The sequence below is a fragment of the Colletotrichum gloeosporioides genome, assembly GCF_011800055.1.
Source record: "Colletotrichum gloeosporioides strain Lc1 chromosome Unknown consensus_16, whole genome shotgun sequence".
Taxonomy (NCBI): domain Eukaryota; kingdom Fungi; phylum Ascomycota; class Sordariomycetes; order Glomerellales; family Glomerellaceae; genus Colletotrichum; species Colletotrichum gloeosporioides.
This window is the reverse complement of record NW_025544661.1, coordinates 577,064-594,115: the sequence shown is the minus strand read 5'-3', so window position 1 is coordinate 594,115 and position 17,052 is coordinate 577,064. Positions and strand designations below refer to the sequence as shown.

At 53.5% G+C, this 17,052-nt stretch overlaps 6 protein-coding genes across 6 annotated transcripts; 2 read left to right on the top strand and 4 right to left on the bottom strand.

The window, feature by feature from the left end:
- Positions 1–122: 122 nt before the first annotated feature.
- Positions 123–1,153, bottom strand: GCG54_00012911 (Retinol dehydrogenase 11; the record flags this gene model as incomplete). Its single annotated transcript, XM_045412777.1, has 2 exons — positions 123–433; positions 496–1,153. 2 exons carry the CDS (start codon positions 1,151–1,153, stop codon positions 123–125), a joined length of 969 nt encoding a protein of 322 aa, XP_045268783.1.
- Positions 1,154–2,464: 1,311 nt separating this feature from the next.
- Positions 2,465–4,368, top strand: GCG54_00012910 (uncharacterized protein; the record flags this gene model as incomplete). Its single annotated transcript, XM_045412776.1, has 4 exons — positions 2,465–2,777; positions 2,862–2,913; positions 2,980–3,208; positions 3,301–4,368. Coding segments are annotated over 4 exons (1,662 nt in total), but the record flags the coding sequence as incomplete, so codon positions are not given.
- Positions 4,369–5,241: 873 nt separating this feature from the next.
- On the bottom strand, positions 5,242–6,327 carry GCG54_00012909 (uncharacterized protein; the record flags this gene model as incomplete). The annotated part of the gene is made up of 1 exon (XM_045412775.1): positions 5,242–6,327. The coding sequence occupies one exon, from the start codon at positions 6,325–6,327 to the stop codon at positions 5,242–5,244; it is 1,086 nt and encodes a 361-aa protein (XP_045268781.1).
- Positions 6,328–7,534: 1,207 nt separating this feature from the next.
- GCG54_00012908 (uncharacterized protein) lies at positions 7,535–9,093 on the top strand (the record flags this gene model as incomplete). The annotated part of the gene is made up of 8 exons (XM_045412774.1): positions 7,535–7,684; positions 7,750–7,777; positions 7,846–8,017; positions 8,080–8,216; positions 8,273–8,327; positions 8,385–8,450; positions 8,507–8,636; positions 8,743–9,093. The coding sequence occupies 8 exons, from the start codon at positions 7,535–7,537 to the stop codon at positions 9,091–9,093; spliced, it is 1,089 nt and encodes a 362-aa protein (XP_045268780.1).
- A 2,727-nt stretch (positions 9,094–11,820) lies between these two features.
- GCG54_00012907 (uncharacterized protein) lies at positions 11,821–13,139 on the bottom strand (the record flags this gene model as incomplete). The annotated part of the gene is made up of 3 exons (XM_045412773.1): positions 11,821–12,035; positions 12,089–12,932; positions 13,044–13,139. 3 exons carry the CDS (start codon positions 13,137–13,139, stop codon positions 11,821–11,823), a joined length of 1,155 nt encoding a protein of 384 aa, XP_045268779.1.
- Positions 13,140–14,463: 1,324 nt separating this feature from the next.
- On the bottom strand, positions 14,464–15,534 carry GCG54_00012906 (uncharacterized protein; the record flags this gene model as incomplete). Its single annotated transcript, XM_045412772.1, has 2 exons — positions 14,464–14,911; positions 15,182–15,534. Coding segments are annotated over 2 exons (801 nt in total), but the record flags the coding sequence as incomplete, so codon positions are not given.
- Between the last annotated feature and the right edge of the window lie 1,518 nt (positions 15,535–17,052).

Here is a 17,052-nt window from a genome sequence, read left to right as displayed (position 1 = left end):
CGAGACGAAAAGAAACATTCCACTGCAACTGTGGCTACCTAGCCCAGAATAGCATAAGAATAATAATTTCCATAGGAAAACTAGGCTTATGCCCTCTGTCGCCTGGACTCGCCCCTCAACAATCACAGGTCAAAAATCTGTTCTACCAAATCCTCGCTCATGGCCCACAGCTTCTTCGCATTCTCGCCATCAAGTGCATACTTACGAGGCGTTCCGACCTGGCAGTTCTGAATATATGAGCCGCTGTGAGCCGCAAGCTCGGGATCCAGCGCGGCTGCCAATATAGACGAGCACCCTTGAGTCGCGGTCTTGAATGGCATGTCAATCGCGAAAGGCAATCCGGTGTTCTTTCGAGAGACCTCGTCGCCCTTGTCAAGCTCTGTCATGGAAACATGGTTAAAGAGACCAGTGCCTCCGATGCTTCCGGGGTGGACTGGTCTCATGTTAGGCGGTGTTTGCTTTCTCGCAGCTTGGTATTATGTAGGTTTCACTCACCAGACAGCGAGACAACTCCGCGGCCTTTCAATCTGCGAGCCAACTCGATACTGAACAAAATGTTTGCGGTCTTGGATTGTCCGTAGCCGCTCCATCCGTGATAGTCTTTACCCTTGTTGAAGGTCGGGTCGCTCCACCACACGTCGGAGAGTTGATGTCCGTGGCTCGAGACGTTGATAATGCGGGCACCCTCACCAGCGGCAAGGATCTTGGGCAGCAGCAAGTTCGTGAGCAGAAAGTGTCCGATATGGTTGGCACTGAATTGCAACTCGTTCCCCTCGGCATCCGTCGTGAACTCCTTGGCGTACATAATACCGGCGCAGTTGATCAAAACGTCAATCTTGGAGGTCTTGGAGTCTGCGAGGATATTGGCGGCTGCGGCTCGAACGCTGTTCTGGTCGGTGAGCTCCACAGCAATGAAGGTGGCACGGATAGACGGATCAGTGGCGGCGATCTCCTTGATGACAGGCGCCACCTTGGCTTCGGAGCGACCAGCAAGAAAAATTGCCGTGGGCGACGCTTTGGCAAGAGAAATGGCCATATAAGCACCCAATCCGTTGGCGCTAGCACCCGTGATGAGAAAGGTGCGGCCCTTGACATTGGAAGCGAAGGTTGAGACAACTTCTTCCGCGGTAGTGTCGAAGCCGAATAATGCCATCCTGAGAGGTGTTTCGGATATCTATTGAGTTTGATACCTTGTAGAAATGGGTTGGAACGACAATAGGGTTTTGAACCGGGAAATACTTTGGCTCACAAGCGAGATACTGGGTATGATGTGATAAGAGCTTGCGGACTGGAACACTCCCGTCTTTTATAGACATTTCGTCGCAATATCCAACTGTGTTACCATATTCCAAGATTCAATGCCGGAGCCCAAAGTTCCCAAGTAGCAAATGCTGCGTATAACAAACCGTTTTTGAACAAGCTCAATTTTGAGACGTGCAGATGAACCTCTTCTGGGGTTATAGAAGCGCAATTGCGCCGAGCAATGTATCGTGGAGAACGCGGCATACCGAAAATGGTTAGCGAGCTTGTTCATGCACATCAAGGTAATTGTCGTAAGCCTGGGTGTTTACTAAGCTCCGCGAGAGGAAGAATACAGCAGGCAACAGCACTTGCAGAAAGCCCTCTCTCAATACCGATACAATTCTTATCGTCAAGGTATCATGGAGAAATGACTGAATGGCTATCGCGGCCTCATAGGTAAAAAGAAACCCACTAAGTCCGCTCTGGGACAGAATGCATCATGCAACCCGCGTCAAACACGCTCTCTCGGGCTTAGTGCTGATGGCGCATGGTGGGACGGATGCAAGTATTGATAATACATCCCACATGTCTCATTGGGCCGTCATATTCCTTTGAGTTAAGTGGGATAACCATGTGATCAATCACTGAGGTAGCACAAAAAACTCGGGAGAACGTCTTGTAGGTACTTCAGCGCCGAGACTCCTCTCTTCAAACTTGGATTGGTAAGCATCGTCACGCGTTGAACAGCGGGGAGGTTGACTGACCCCTGAACCTGACAGCTTTGAACCCGTTCCGCAACTTCATTTACGTTCTCAGAGTGCTAAACAAGCACGTTGATACTAGTGTACTCTTCTAAACGCTCGTCGCAAGCATTACGCGACGTGCTTATGCGACCTCAGTATGCAAGCGCCAAAGACGTCGCCACGACGAAGGCAGCACCACATACGCAGTCGGACTGGGTGCGGTGCCTGCAAAAAGAGACATGTCCGATGCGATGAGAAGCGACCGACATGGTAAGTTTCATGGGTACTTCTCTGACTTTCTCGCATTCTACCATACCGAATCCATGTAGCTACTATGATCTTACCCATTTGGGCCGCGTAGACGTGCCGTACCTGGGAATCAGACGATCTTGCCAAGACAGCTATTACGACCCTTGCCCCTTTAGATCAGATACACGCGGAATGCATGAGAATCGGATGACCTTGCCCAGTGTTGCTAGGCCTTTAAGCCGCTTGCAAGGGTAGCCACGTGGAGGATCTTTGTCATAGCGAGCAAAAACGAGCGAATCTTCTCTGACCTTTCTGACAGCACAAAATGTCTCGTTACTGGAACTCCATGCGCATACCCCCCTCTCGAGCGATGGATCAGCGAGACCGGCGATGGTAGCATTTTGAACGGGTCTCGTCCCAACTTTATGGGGAGGGGTGGACGGAATGCCGTCTGGCAGCTTCCAAAAGACCCCAGGACCGTGGACCCATTTGATAGCATGCCGCTATACATGTCGTCTAAGTCCCATGAGCTGTTCCGATACTGTGAGTCTACTTGCCTTCTGTACTGCTGCTTAGGTCTCTATACTTCGCAAGTCTGATCAAGTCTGACATCCGCCTTCCGCTTAGTCCTGGACGTCAACTCCCCGAAAAAGGGCACTGTTCCTAAGCACAAAAAGACGTAAGCTATATGCTTCCTTTTCCCTCGATTTCTTCGACTTTTCGGCTAACAAATACTTTTATTCAGTATCGGCAAAGTGGCTAATAATCCAGATTCTTTCCATGGCATTTTGTTACTAGCCGGCCTCCATTACTACTGGAATAACGGTAACCTCGGAGAATTTGCTTCGACATACTATATGCACAAGATTAATTGGATTCGCTCCATCAACTCGTATCTTGCAGAGGCTGACCACAATGACCCTAGCAAGTTCAGGACTTACCTGAACATTGTGGGCACAATCGCCCTCATAGAGGTAAGGCTACAAAGCTCGTCCTCTGGTCAAGGTATTCTGAGGACCTTCAGTAACATATCACTGACAACTCAATCTCATTTGGTGGTATGCAGATGAGCATGGGTGATTACGACGCAGCACGAGCCCACCTAACTGGTCTATCTATGCTCAAGGACAGGTTTCAAACTCTCCAACAGAAAAGCTTGACCGATTTGAGTCTGGCTGATTCGCCGTCTGTAATTGCGAATATTTCCACAGATGACACTGTTCAACTCTACCTGGCCCTTGTCACATGCGACGTGATTGCGGGGACCTCGAATTTGCTTCAGCCTCCTTTTCCGCAAGAAGTAACTAGACGACAACAGCCCAAGAGTCCTATAGGGGCGGAACAGAGATTGCCTGATGGCCGACTAGCCCTGTGGCTAGTCACTTATTTTCTCATGGCAAGCTATGATATATCCGGCGAAAACTTTGACCTAAGTGATCTATTGGATTATCTTCGCTTGGTAACCACCGCACATGGTGGTTGCTATGCCTCGCAATCCTTTCCGGTTGTGCCTACCCCTCAAAGCCAGACGGACACACGGACTACCCAAACTCCCTCACCCTTTCACACCAAAGTCCCTTGGGGTAGTACTGTCGCTGCCGGAGGTGCCTACATACACTGCATCATCGGCCTACCATGGACGTACGGGCCCAGCACTGGGGCCGGTCCCTTATGCTACATGATTCCCGCTATCCAGCAGGACGTCGCTGCAACCGAAACCGCCATGGCAGGGTCACGGGTCAACTTTGACGGACTTACAGAAGGAGCTCGGCTTGGCCAGGCACTGTGGCTGTGGAAAGGCGTGGTCGGCGCTTGCACCATTGCGAGCGCTCAGAAGGCGGGCCTCCCGGCTCCGGAACCTGGGGGTCCGGGCAGCGTGCCATACCACCAGGACGTTGTCCCCAGAGCGCGTCGTGACAGCAGCCCGCTGTGTGACGATGATGACGAGCTGTATGCCATGCTAGCGGGATGGTGGGCTAGAAGGCTGAGGCGATGGAGTAGGGCGACAGGGGTTACTGAATGGAACGCCGCGAGAAACGTGTTGGCGCTGGTGGCATGGCCGGAGAAAGGCCCGGGTGAGAGGCTAGCTCAGAGGATGTGGGAAAATGCAGTCAACAAACAGGTGACGTTTTAAGGAAGGTGCTTGGCTCCAGAGGATGTCTTTTCCAACGAGACGAAACGATGATGGCATATTTGGGAGCCTTCATAGGACCTCATCTACAGTATCGATCTATCTACTTTGACTAGTCCTTTAGTACTGATCGTATAGTATTTCTGGACCATCGTCAACACGATCTTTGCAAGGCTTCGATACCAAGTTCATCCGGCGAGTCTGTTGTTCTTCCAGGTGTTTTGACTAATGTTATATGTCAGTTGTTTGTTGAGCTAACTGACAAAGTGTCTTTAGCATGGCGGTAGACCAATACATTATACCTATAATGGCTTGCAAGAAACAAATACACTTCGCAGTTGGCAAGCAACTCCGCACACGAAGGCTTCAATACCCAAACGTTCTCGAGCATGATTAGTCGCGCATCAGCATCGATCCGATCGAAGAACAGCTACACAAACACATTAGACCAAGATACTTTGACAGTAACAGCAAATCTCGGATTGGAGGCCACTGTCTCAATCAACTGCTAAGATGACTTCATGTGTGTTGTCTGACAGGTTGGGATGATGTGCATATTCGTATCTTGTGAAACCCTGCTGGTATCTTTGAGGCCCTAGTTTCCCACAACTTTGCGGAGTCAAAAGCCCCGCAAGATAACTTGGGCTGGGTTGAGTCATGGCCCATGTCACCGGACCGAGCTTGGGTCACTCCCCGTGCGTTGTCTCTGATGCCTTCAGGGGTTGTCCTTGCGATCCGATTTCTAGCTCGATGGCGATCTGGCCAATCACTCTGACCCTGTCTTTGCTGATCACGATCTACTGTGGATTGAGCTTTCGTTCACGAAATAAACGGCAGTGAAGCTTGACGGTGAGAGTTTTGTGTATTGAATGGCTATTATACGATTGCAAGCAGTCCAGTACCGGAGTGGCAACCGACGTACTCGAAGTGCTGCTGCTCTGGCTTCAACACCAATACTTCGTGGAACAGACGAAGCGAGACGTTGTTCTCCAGCTTTTTGGCATATTGCAAGAAGCCTCCGAAGATCTTCAAATGTGTAGGGTGTTCCTTTGCCCAACCCTCGAGGGATGCAAGGTCGTCGAAGAAGGCCAATCCGAAAGTGCGGTCCTTGTCAGCCTTACCCGTCGCGGGGTCGACGAGGTCCATGAACCTGCAGCTGTGGCAGCCAACCTCAGCACCTTGGTCTCGAAGGAAGTTCATGCCCTCGATGAGTACGGGGTGCATCGTTGACAGGTACAGTTCTCGCTCTTCGGGCAGTGTTCCAGACCAATCCTGGCCAGATCGGATGACGGCGAGGTTCTTCTTGCCGGAAACCTGAACCCTTCGAGGCTTGGGGACTCCGTTGCCGTTTGTCGTTCCGTTCGTGGCACGCTCGACCTTCTCGCCGATTAGCTCGTCGTTCTGAGCTGCTGCCATTCTGTCGCGCATGCTGCCCCAGTATACGTGCTCCTTGATAGGGCCGATCACACGTTCTCTCATGTGTGCCGCTCCCTCGGGGATCTCGTTGTTGGAGAAGACTGTCTCGAAACGGTCCATCGTGGGGAGGAACATCTCGAGAAACCAGCCGTGGCGTTCGGCTTGGGGATCAAGCTCGTCCCACCATGTCTTGAAGCCGGAGTCGACAGACCACTTCTCGTATGCCGCCTTGCTGGGCCAGTAAGCCAGGTGGGCAATGTTGTAGTATCCGTGGGTATCGGTCACGGCAGCCCACTCCGCGAACTGTGGGCGAGACTCGGGCTCGACGGCCTTGGAGGTGGTGAACTGCGTCAGACGTGCGACCGCATCGCCATCTGCCTTGTCTTCGGAAGCATACTGGGCGCCGATGACAGCAAAGACGAGGTCTTTTGTGGCTTTGGGAAAGCCAGCGCTGTAGGCTGGGAAGGGAGGCTGCCAGTCCGTAGGTGTCTTGGCGGGGATCTTTCGGGGGCACTGGAGGTGCTCTGCGATGGCGGAGACGAGCATCTTGTAATACGTGATATGGGATTGGTGGCGGGGAATGATGAATCCTGCCGGGTCAGAAAGGAGCTCGGGGGCCTAAGCTTTTAAGCTACATGGAGGTACAAGGACCAAGGCGACAACTCAAGACCAGGTCCCTCGTCAAGAGTTAGCCAATATTCCTCGGTCGATCAGGATGGCAGAGTCCACGCGCGTGCCGCCATCTCTGCAGCTCTGCAGTTGCAGGGATCTTAGACAAAGGCCATGGACAAACATGGACCGACAAACATGGAGGCAAGCATCGCACGTTTGGGCAGGGGACTTACCAATGTTGGACATATCCTTGCCCGTTGGATCGGGACCTTACTTCCTACTTTGGAGTAGTCTCGAACAGTGGCTGAATCCTGTGATGAAATACTCGGAACATCCGCTAGTTTCCGTCTCCTTTTGTGACCGTAATGAGTGTCTTATCTCGAGCAAACGGCTTTCCAAGAAGCCGTTGGGCGCTATTCTTTAGCGTACGCGTGGATGATAAGACATACCGGACTCTGGAGTTGGGTTCCGCGGGCACTGACGGTAGGCTAGAAAAGTGGCTTGCGGGATGACAGCTCCGCACCGGTAAGCCATAACAACAGACTGGGAGATGCTTCAGCCCTCACCAGATGACAGACGCATAAAACCACACAGACTGCGCGTCATGTCTTGGGCAGCACCCGGAAAGGGACCACGCAGGGATGGGGACCGGTGCGCAGCCGACTAATGTTCCACCAGAGACACAAAACCCCACCACCCAAGTGGGCAGCAGGACGCCTTTCCCAGTCTCTGCAGCCTCAGGGTTTGGGACAAACTCGCTGATCTATATTGCAGACCTGACACTAGTACCGCGGAATGGCTCCTTCGCGATTCAGGCACCATATGGCCATTGGCCTCCCCCTTTCAAAGCGGGTTGTCGGAATGCAACTCAAGGCGTCAAATGGCACCACGCGTAGTCAATCTGCACCCCTGGTTGAAGAACATTTCTGATTTCGGCAGTCTGGGCGGACAAGGCTGCCAGGTCCGTGACTCGATTTGGGGTTGAGGAGAATTTTGTATAATTCATGCTTGGGCCCCGACAAGCTTTGCAGTGAAAGAAAAAGGGAGGCCGGCCACATAAGAGCGAAGAGGGGGCAAACTTGCGGACGAGAAACCACCGCAACTGCATACCCTATCCTCACCCCACCACCACCATTCCACCATGGCGACACCGTTCCAGGTCGAGGCTTGGACCGAGTATGCCATCGGCCTGCTCGTGCTCCTCGTTCGCATTGTCTACAGGTCGACTATTGTCGGGACCAATTGGGAGGGCGATGACTACTTTGCACTGATTGCAGTGTTTTTCTGGACGGTATGCGGAGGGTCCCTGGCCGCATCGGGCTTTGAAGAGAGGTTGAAACTGACTTTTGGGTTCAGGGAGAACTGGTGATGCTAGAGTTGATCGGTGAGGAGACTCTCGCTTCCCCTTGACAGTTGATGTCTAGTCTGAACTCTAACAATCGTTTTGTCCAGGACAATACGGCAGCATCACTGGAATGACCGATGAGATCGCCTTGACGCTCTCCGACAAGCAAATCGAAAGAATAGTCGTTGGCTCCAAATGCCTGCTGGCAGGATGGATTCTATACGTTACCCTCATCTGGTGCTTGAAGGCATGCATGCTCTTCTTGTACCGCAGACTCACGTAAGATCTCGTTCGAGGTTGCAACTTGGCAGTGGCGTTCATAATTAACACGGTTGATACAGGCTAAACTTGACGCAAAAGAGAATGGTTTACATCACCGCTTGCACCTGCGTTGTTCTCTACATCGTCACCATCATTGTGATCTTGACGAGATGCCAGCCGTTCCATGCGAATTGGCAGGTGTATCCCTATCCAGGTGGTGCGTTTTGACCCCTTTCTCGCTGTTTGACATGTCTGATTTGTTTCTTGTTCTAGACGCCTGCGCACTGAATATTCCCAACTACATTGCTCTTGCAATTACGAACGTCACGTAGGTCCACCAAGAGAAGTGGTTTCACGACCGACCGAAACTGACAGTCCATTTTAGAACGGACATGATGATTTTGTACATTCCACTACCGCTATTGTGGTCTGTTCAGATGCCAATGGCACGGTAGGTTTCTTTCACTGCAAAAGCCTTCACCAATTCCAGTTGACTGACCGGACCAGCAAAATCATCTGCTCCCTCTGGCTCTGCACGGGTATCTTCATCATCATTGCCACGCTGCTTCGCTGCATTCTTTGCCTGCAGGATGCACAGTCCATCAACCTGGGCACCATCTGGTCAATCAGAGAAACAGTAAGTGTGGCCCACGCACCTCACGCAATCTCCCCCAGCCCCCCTTTCCCGCACCCCGGCAAACTCTGTATGCGCGTCGAACTAACCCGTTTTCCCACCCTGGCAGTTCGTCGGCATCCTAGCTGTCAACGCCCCGGTCTTGGGTCCCTGGATCGCCAAAAACGCCTCAGCGGTGCGTTCCCGCACCTCCAAGAACCGCTCAAAGACGGGCGGCCAGGAGTCCGCCAACCACATCGTCACGATTGGCGCGAAGGAGAGCACCCACCGCCTGGACCGCCTTACGAAAGACGGCCGCCGGGGTCTGGGGTGGACTGAAATTGACAACGACAGCGAGGAGCGCATCATGAAGACGCAGAACGATGTTGCTGTCTCGGCGAAGCGTTCGGACGAGGAGCTCAACCGCGAGGTCAGTCCCAACGGTATCCATGTCAAGACGACCTTCCAAGTTTCTGGATGAGACGACAGGAGAGGACACGGAGGAAAAGAATACCCCAACGCGTTGTAACACGATGTAAACTGTGTAATGTAAATTAGATGATTGGATACTCATGGAAGTTAGCTCAACGGGTCTGCTGTCACCGTCGTGGCAGAGTGACTTAAGATCACGCCAGCTAGGCTGTTGGCTCATAATACTAGTTCATATATGACATCGCAACGGTGCATTAGTCCGGTTTGGAGATGATGAGTGTATCTCGTTTGGATATTGATCTTCCGCGTTGCCTTAAAACCTGGAGTTGCAATCATGTAATTACCGCATAACAAAAAGCCTTCCGCGAGTCAAGATATTCACGTGTAGAATCTCTGAACCAGCACATGCTGGAAGCCCATGGACATACCCGTAACACGCGGAGGACTCCATACCATCGCAATTGGGGCCAATGGAGATGATACCGGACATGGAAGTGAAACCATGCCGGTCGTCACTCGATGCTGCAAGAGAGAAGAGACAAGATAGGAAAGCGAGAACTGAGAACCACACCGAAAGAGAATGCGATGGAGTGACGACGTGGTCCGGCAGATACGCTGTACCCACCAGTGGGACTGCGGAGGGGTCCACTCCGCAGGTCCGCAACTCTTCTCATTGGCTGAGACTCAACAACACCTCGTCCTTGTAGGATCACATCACAGGCTTCACTTGGTTCTTGCGCTTCACGTTAGGTATCAGGGTGCTGTTCACGAGTAATTCCCCTTGTCGACATCGACTTTTCAGTGCCCAGCTCTCCGATGGTTGAAGGCGCGTTTTGCAGTTTTCGGAAATCTATTGAATCGCACCTAGCTCGATAAGCGGGCCGGAATCCTGCTTTTGCTCCCTTTTGGAAGTATTTGAGACATGGCTGGAGTCAGTATCATCCGTTGAGACATCTTGGTTCTCCTACATATGTGTGCGGATGCCCTCTTACCAAGCACTCAGGGGCCGTTGGCGCTCTATCCGCGATTTGGCCAAGCGCGAGGCTCTAGCAACTCGGGCATCCACGCCCTCGGATTCAGGGACCAAGAACACTCTTCGGAAACGTCGATCTCTGTCGGCGCTATGCGTTCGGACTTGCGCCAGCGGAATTTGACCGTTCTTCGAGAGACTATCTATGGAGCTTTTGCATATGCAGTTACCAACGGGACCTCCCGTGGCTAGGCCTCAACGCGTTGAGAATGGGGAGTTGGGAGACACAGCGGTGATCAGCAATGAGCGGTCAGAGAGTCGAAATGTTGGACAACGGAGAGAAAAGCCTCAGGATCGAAATCCGACGAATCACTACGACCAAAATGCGCACCGACCGGTCTCATCAATGTCCAACGACACATGAATACGCATCGAAGACACCCGATGACGGAGGAGTGGCCGTTGACTACGTGCGCACTCGTGAATCTGATGAAGAAATGGAGGCCAGGGGACAGAAAGAGGCTAGATATGCCCAACAGAAGAAGACTGGATACATGATTGGCGGACGAAGTTACCTGGTTGAGACACTGGCTCAACTAGAGTTCAGGGTTGTTGGAGGACGGCCGACTGAACAGCCCGAGGTATGTGAAACGGTGACGTGGACAAACAGCTGTGTGTCCGATCCTCGCCAAACCCAGTGACATTGTAAGGCCTGTGGTTTGGATTGCAACAAACGCAAGCAATGTTTTTGCCTTCTAAGGCTAAGGGATACGAGATTCATACTCCCACAGACAGTTGATATGTCCGTCTCCAGGCTATCCCATCGCCTTCCACTTGACGCCACCGCAAATCGCCAGAATTTCTCCAAGTGCCGTCTTGATCATTTTCTTGCTGGCTCAAAAAGCCATTGATCAATCGGGATGACTATCGATTTGCTATGGCCGCGCTCGTCTATGTACTAGCAGCACGCCGCGGTCGATGGGTTACAGGAGGAGGCGATTGGAGGCTGCAGGCTTCATAGCTTCTCACCATCTTTCGTCGAAGAGATCAGCGACGAAACGGGTTGAGTTTAAACTCGTGTAAAGCTCCAGAAAGAGCCTTGACGATATTCTGTTCCTCCCGGTTTTCCTCTGCCGGCCGTTCCATCTTCAACATTCAGGCGCATCTCCAGCCGTGCACATCACCAAACTCGGTTCCTGCTGAATGCTGCTGTACACCCTAAGTTTGTTATTAGGCTTGAGGTTTTATGATCAAAGAGTTCTGACCACATGATCTGAATTCGCAAGAGGTAGCATGGACTTCGCATTGATCACATGCTACTTGGAAGTGGTCTGCTTCATGGCTTCAGAATATGGCCTTTCGCGAAGTGTTCTATACCGTCTCCGGAATAGTAGACAATGGGGACCAAACAAAACCATTAGCGCGTGGCAAAACTTCCTTAGACATAAAACCGGTCTCGATTGGACACGACTTGATGCGAATCTCCGGACACAAAGATCACCTGGGGTCTCATTCAGAGACGAGATGGAACATGGCGAGGCAACAACGTCTTCGTACGATCAAATGAAGCGGTGGAGAGAGACCAAAGTAACCGAGCCTAGCAGTCTGCATTCTCAAACGAGGACCGAAAGTCGTTGGAGTGGTCGGGGTGAGTCAATTTTGATCGGCGTTGTTGATAGCAATGGTCCAAACTGTTGACGTCACGAAGCACAGAAAACAAAGTCTTTGACTTGATTGGAACCTATCGAGAGCACTCGTTGAATTATTCCTACATTAACAAGCCTCCCATAAACGAGTGTAGGGGTTTTAAGCCTCCGGTGCCGGGGGAGTAGCCGGAGCCGCAGGTGGGGCCGCCTCCGGTGCCGGGGCCGGGGCAGGAGCTGCTGGCTGGGCGGCGGGCTCGGCAGGGGCGGGCTGAGCAGCCGGCTGTCTCTCAGCTGGTGGCGTGGCAGGTGCAGCTTGCTGTCCGTTACCCTTGCCCTTGCCTTGTCGTTGAGCACCCCCAGGGCTGATGTTGATACCTAAGATCAATCAGTCGGCGCTCCTCAAGGTTGACGGCGAGGGTAGATCTTACCAGACTTTCCGCCAACAGAGGTACTGCCATCGCTACCTTTGGTGATGCCAAGATTACCGCCAACTAAGTTGATGATGTTAGTCGCAAGATACACGAGAACAGTAGAGGAATTCCTACCATTTTGGACCTGGCCGTCAGCTCCAACGGTGATGCCGGCATTATCCTTAAACTGCTCCGACTCTTGAACAGCCTTCGGCTGACCACCTTCGCCAGCAGGCTTCGCTGCCTCACCTCCCTGTGCGGGTGGAGCTTGTCCTTCACCGGCCTGTCCGGGCTGAGGTTGTCCCTCGCCAGCCGGCGGAGCGGCCCCAGTCCCAGCGCCGTTACCCTTGCCCTTCCTCTGTGCCTCCTTCGCAGCCTCCTGTTGCTTAGCAGCCTCGCCAGGATTCGAACCGAGGCCTTGTTCAGCCTTTGCCGCTTCGCCTGGGTTAGCACCTGGTCCACCTTCTCCCTTGCCCTTTCCTTTGCCCTTTCCCTCGCCGCCGGCTGCTCCTCCAGCCGCACCTCCGGCCGCACCTCCGGCGTTGGCGGTGCCATTCTTCTTTCCATTGGCCGCGTTCAGGAACGCATCGAGAGCGCTGTTTCCGGTGCTTCCCGCATTCTTCTTGCCACCGAGCTGGATCCCGCCGACGGAAAGACCGCCGTTTCCGCCGCCGTTGGCCGTCTGGTTGGCCGCCGCTCCAGCCTGGCCATTGCCCTTTCCCTTGCCACCGCCGCCGAGTTGAAGACCTCCTGCTCCGCCGATGTTGATGCCACCGCCCGAGAAACTGATTTGCCTCTTGGTGACTGAGGGCTTGTCGACGCTTGGTCTTACAAGAGCAGCTGCACGGCCGGCAACGCTACCCTATTGGGAGGATAATATATTAGCTGGATGTTCAAGCAGACAGGATAGACATAGTCGATGATCATGTCTTGGTGGTGTGTTTGAGGGACACATGGTATGGCAGTAACTTACACCGAACATCTTCAACTGGCTTTCTTGGCGATCATCGCAAAGCCCCCCTTCGCCAAGTGCCAAGAGGGCAACAGCAACAAGAGGTGAGAAACGCATTATTGCCGGGACGAATGAGATCCCAGAAGTGAGTGTAAGTTCAAGAAGGGCCGCCCAGCAGCAAAGAAGTGAAACGTCAAAGATGAATTTGAAGGAAAGATGAAATAAAAAAAACTTATTGCAAAATCAAGCGACGAAGCCTCGAGCTTCAGTACCGCCAATAAAAGAATGAGAGACGAGAAGAGGTAAGTTGACGGGCCCGACAGACGAGATGAAGTGATGAACAGTCCGGGGAAAAAAGAGGGAACCGGCGTGTTAGTCCCACATATTACTCGGGGAACGGCATATAGAATCAGATGTCGTCAGAAGAGACAGCGAGAACATGTTCTGCGGCTGCCTCCTCCCTCAACCACCCTGGCTGACGTGGACGTGAATCCGGCCCGGAGAGCGTGACATTGGAGATCGCGAGCCGCATGAAGCCTCCTACTACAGGGACGGCCCCGGGGCTCGGGCCCTGCGAGATCTAGACTTTGCAGTCTTTCTACCCTTAGTGCCCTGAAAAGGTCCCTTCATCCGCCCCAAACCCAGCAGGTTGGATCGGCAGAGTCACGCTAAAAGTTCCATTGTTTAAGAACGACAGAGGTTGGCTGCAAAACACACGTCAGCGGAGCCGAGGGGGGATAAACAACGCTGGCGAAATAGCCCGGTGCGCATGAATTTGGATTGGTTTGGGCCAACATCGGACGGCGCCGCAAGTGGCTCGTCTGGAGTTGACTTGCTACCGCCTCCACCATCTCGGCACGGCTTGGCGTCGCGGAGCTGCGGCAGCGTGGGCTATTGTTGGGTTACCGGGGGTCGCCTTGGTGTTTATTCCGTAGGCGGTTGTTTTGTGCAACTCTCCGAGACAGGTTCAATTGACCATGGGTATGTTTGTTGTTGTTGCGAAGGGCAGGGTTACAATACTACCCCTCCAGAATTCAATTAGGGCTAAGTGCTTTCGTCTCTTTTCCTTTCGTCGTGAGGCCGTCAGACATTATGAAGAATACAAGTCGCGCGCACAAAAGATTGAGGGACACCAGGTTTGTAGGAAGTGCTTCAGGGGGTATTGAAGTGATCTCAAGATCGGCCACACTCCCGCCACGCACCATGCTTCGTTCTCAACTCTTCCCGCTCAAAGTTACACCAAACCATCACCGTCCAAGAAGTGTTCCGCCTTTAAAAGAAAGGACGCGACATAAGAAATAAGCATGTCTTCTTCTTCCCCCAAATCTTTCACTCCGGTCCTCCGCTTCGTTTCGCCACAGTTTACGTGATGAAGTCGTCGTCGTTGTCAAGATTCCGATGAACCTTTTCGTTCGCGGTGAATTGAGCTGTGATTGCGCGCTTAGCAGCCGCAGGCGGTCGGGGCCAGCTCGAGGGGCAGGTAAGTGGTCCTGTAGACAGTCTTCACGTTGTCGTCGGCGCCGCCGAAGGAGCCGGTGGGCTCGGGCGAGTTGGGGGCGCGAGGGGGCTTCGTCAGAGTTACGGGGTGATTGTAGCCTGCAGACCAGCCAATGGTGTCAGGACAAACGCCTTGGTAAACAGTGGTCACTTGGGTGACGACGGCGGGCGTCGGAGTGACCTGCTGAGCCGCCGAAATGCCGCCCGTCGCCGTCGCGGTGGAGTTGGATCTGGAGAGGGTCTTGCTCACCGTGACAGTGACGGTGGCCGGCGGCGCGCAGGTGGATGGCTCGGCCCCGATCGGGGTGGGGTCGGTGCAGTCGTCGCCGGAGATGGAGAACTTGGGCGTCTGCGCGTAGATCACGTAGACGTTGGTGCCGTTGATGGCGTTGCTGTGATTCGCGAAGGCACAGGATGTTAGCTAACAGTCTCTCTTTCTCTGGTGCTCCGCCCAATGACGGAACAGCCAACCGTGAAGGCAAGGCCCTTGTCAAGGCGTGGTGGTGTGCTCCGCTTTTCATTTAAGATGACGGACACCTGACTCGTCGAGTACCCCTGTTTAGAACAGGCTGAGGGGGGGATCAGCCCTTTCAGGGGCTGGGCTGAAGAAAAGCAACCCTCGAAACGACGCCTCGAGACAGAAGGAAAATGGGAGTTCTCACAACTGGTAGCCACCAGAGTTGATGGCTGAGCAGGGAACGTCAACGGAGGCGGCGCCGGCAGCGGTCTCGATGTTCTGGGCCAACAGAGTGTAGGAAGGGGGCCAGTTGACGAAGTTGACGAGGTAGACGCTGAAGACGGAAGGGTCCGTGTCGACGGTGTCCCAGCTCAGCTCGTACTTGGAGCCCTTGGTGACGGTGGAGTTGAGCGACGGGCTGGTGAACTCGATGGCGGAGACAGCCAAGGGGGCCGCGAGGGCGAGAGCAGCAGAGAAGCGCATGTTTTCAGTGGAGTTTTCTGATCCGGAATACGATACAAAAGAGTGACTGGGATCGGTGAGGGAACGAAAAAGATCCTGAAAGACCGAGGTCTGAGTTAGGGGGGCATCGCGAGCATTATGTGCACTTTTTTCGCGCGTCCACCTCGAGTCGAGCTCAAACCATGGGAAATTGCCAAATTGGCAACAGGCAGCCAAGTTGCTGGGCCGCAGGAGTAGTGGAGTCTCTCGCCCGGGGGCCGACTCTCTCGGCTCCGTTGAGCCCAGAGAAAAGCATCGCGCGAGGAGTTCGTATTTCACGTTTAGCGATCCTGTTGGACGGCTTCAAGGGCCCATGTGCGGTTCAACGACAGCGGACGTAAGACTCAAGACAGCAATTATGACACGGATCGCATGTCTTGGATTGGCAAGGTCGCGTGGCGTAGCGTCAATCTAAGCGAGAGAATTAAGCACTATGCGGCACAGTCTGAGCCGATTCCTCTCTCGGCTCTGCCCCTGAGTCCTGTGCCTTTGTGCCCACGAACTGGTGCCCCCCTCCAAAACTTCATAATGGCCCTATGTAAGGGAGTTTGCCCGAACCGGACCGTTGAGACAGGCGTACGGCCGGGCTATTGGGCGTCCGGCAGGGGCGCGATTCCCGATACTCGGGCTCCCACGCGCGGTGACTGGTCTTCCAGCCTTCAGCCAATTTTCAAGCCATCCTCCTCGATCCTCCTCGCCCATTCTTGTCCATCCTTCTTTCAATGAATCGACTCAATCGAGCCATGGCGCTGCGTCCTTCCGGTTCCTTTGCACGCGGCGTTGCGGCGTGGCGCCTCGTAAAGGACGCCCAACCATGGCTGTCATCTTACCGCCGCGCCGCACACTTGCACAAAAGGGGCATCGCCCATTGAGCGTGACAGAGCGCCTCATTTCGAGGTTCGTACAAACAAGCACGGATTTGCAGCCATCTTACTCGACGAGCCGGAAAACAATGGCAATTGGCAAAAGGTCCCCGCAGAGAGGGAAATTGGAGATGAGCAGGTCGCCGCAAAGAGGGTGAATTCATCGACGTTTGCTGGTGTTTTTGCCGCGCGAGCCAGCAATTGAGAATTCGAGACCCCGCCACGCGCATTTGGTGTCATTTCGTCTCCTGATCGTCTCGTGGGCGCGTCGCAGGACATCGTCGCGGGTGCGGCGGGGCCCATTCCATCCCGGCGCTGATGACTTGCCATGACTCCGGCTTGGCAGAGGTGACATTTTGCCGACGGGATGAGATCCGTCGATTAGATGATTGACTTGCGGCAAAAACAACAGTCAACTGCCACTGATGCAAATGACAGTCAGCTTGATTCATTTGGTCCCCGATAGCCAGTCAAGACTGCAGCCAGTTCGAGTCCAAGCCGATGTCAAAAGATTGGCAGCTCCATTTGTGGCCCCGTCTTCGAAGCGACTCTCGGCTTGAACCGCTGAAAACCTGGGGTAGGCTGCCTCAATCTCTATTGCGACCTGCAAAATTGGCCCCCAAAGTGATATTCAAGGCTCGCTGTTGCAACTTGCCCAACCAACTCATTTCGGTGTTATTCTCAACTGTGGCTCTTCATCTTGCAACTCCTG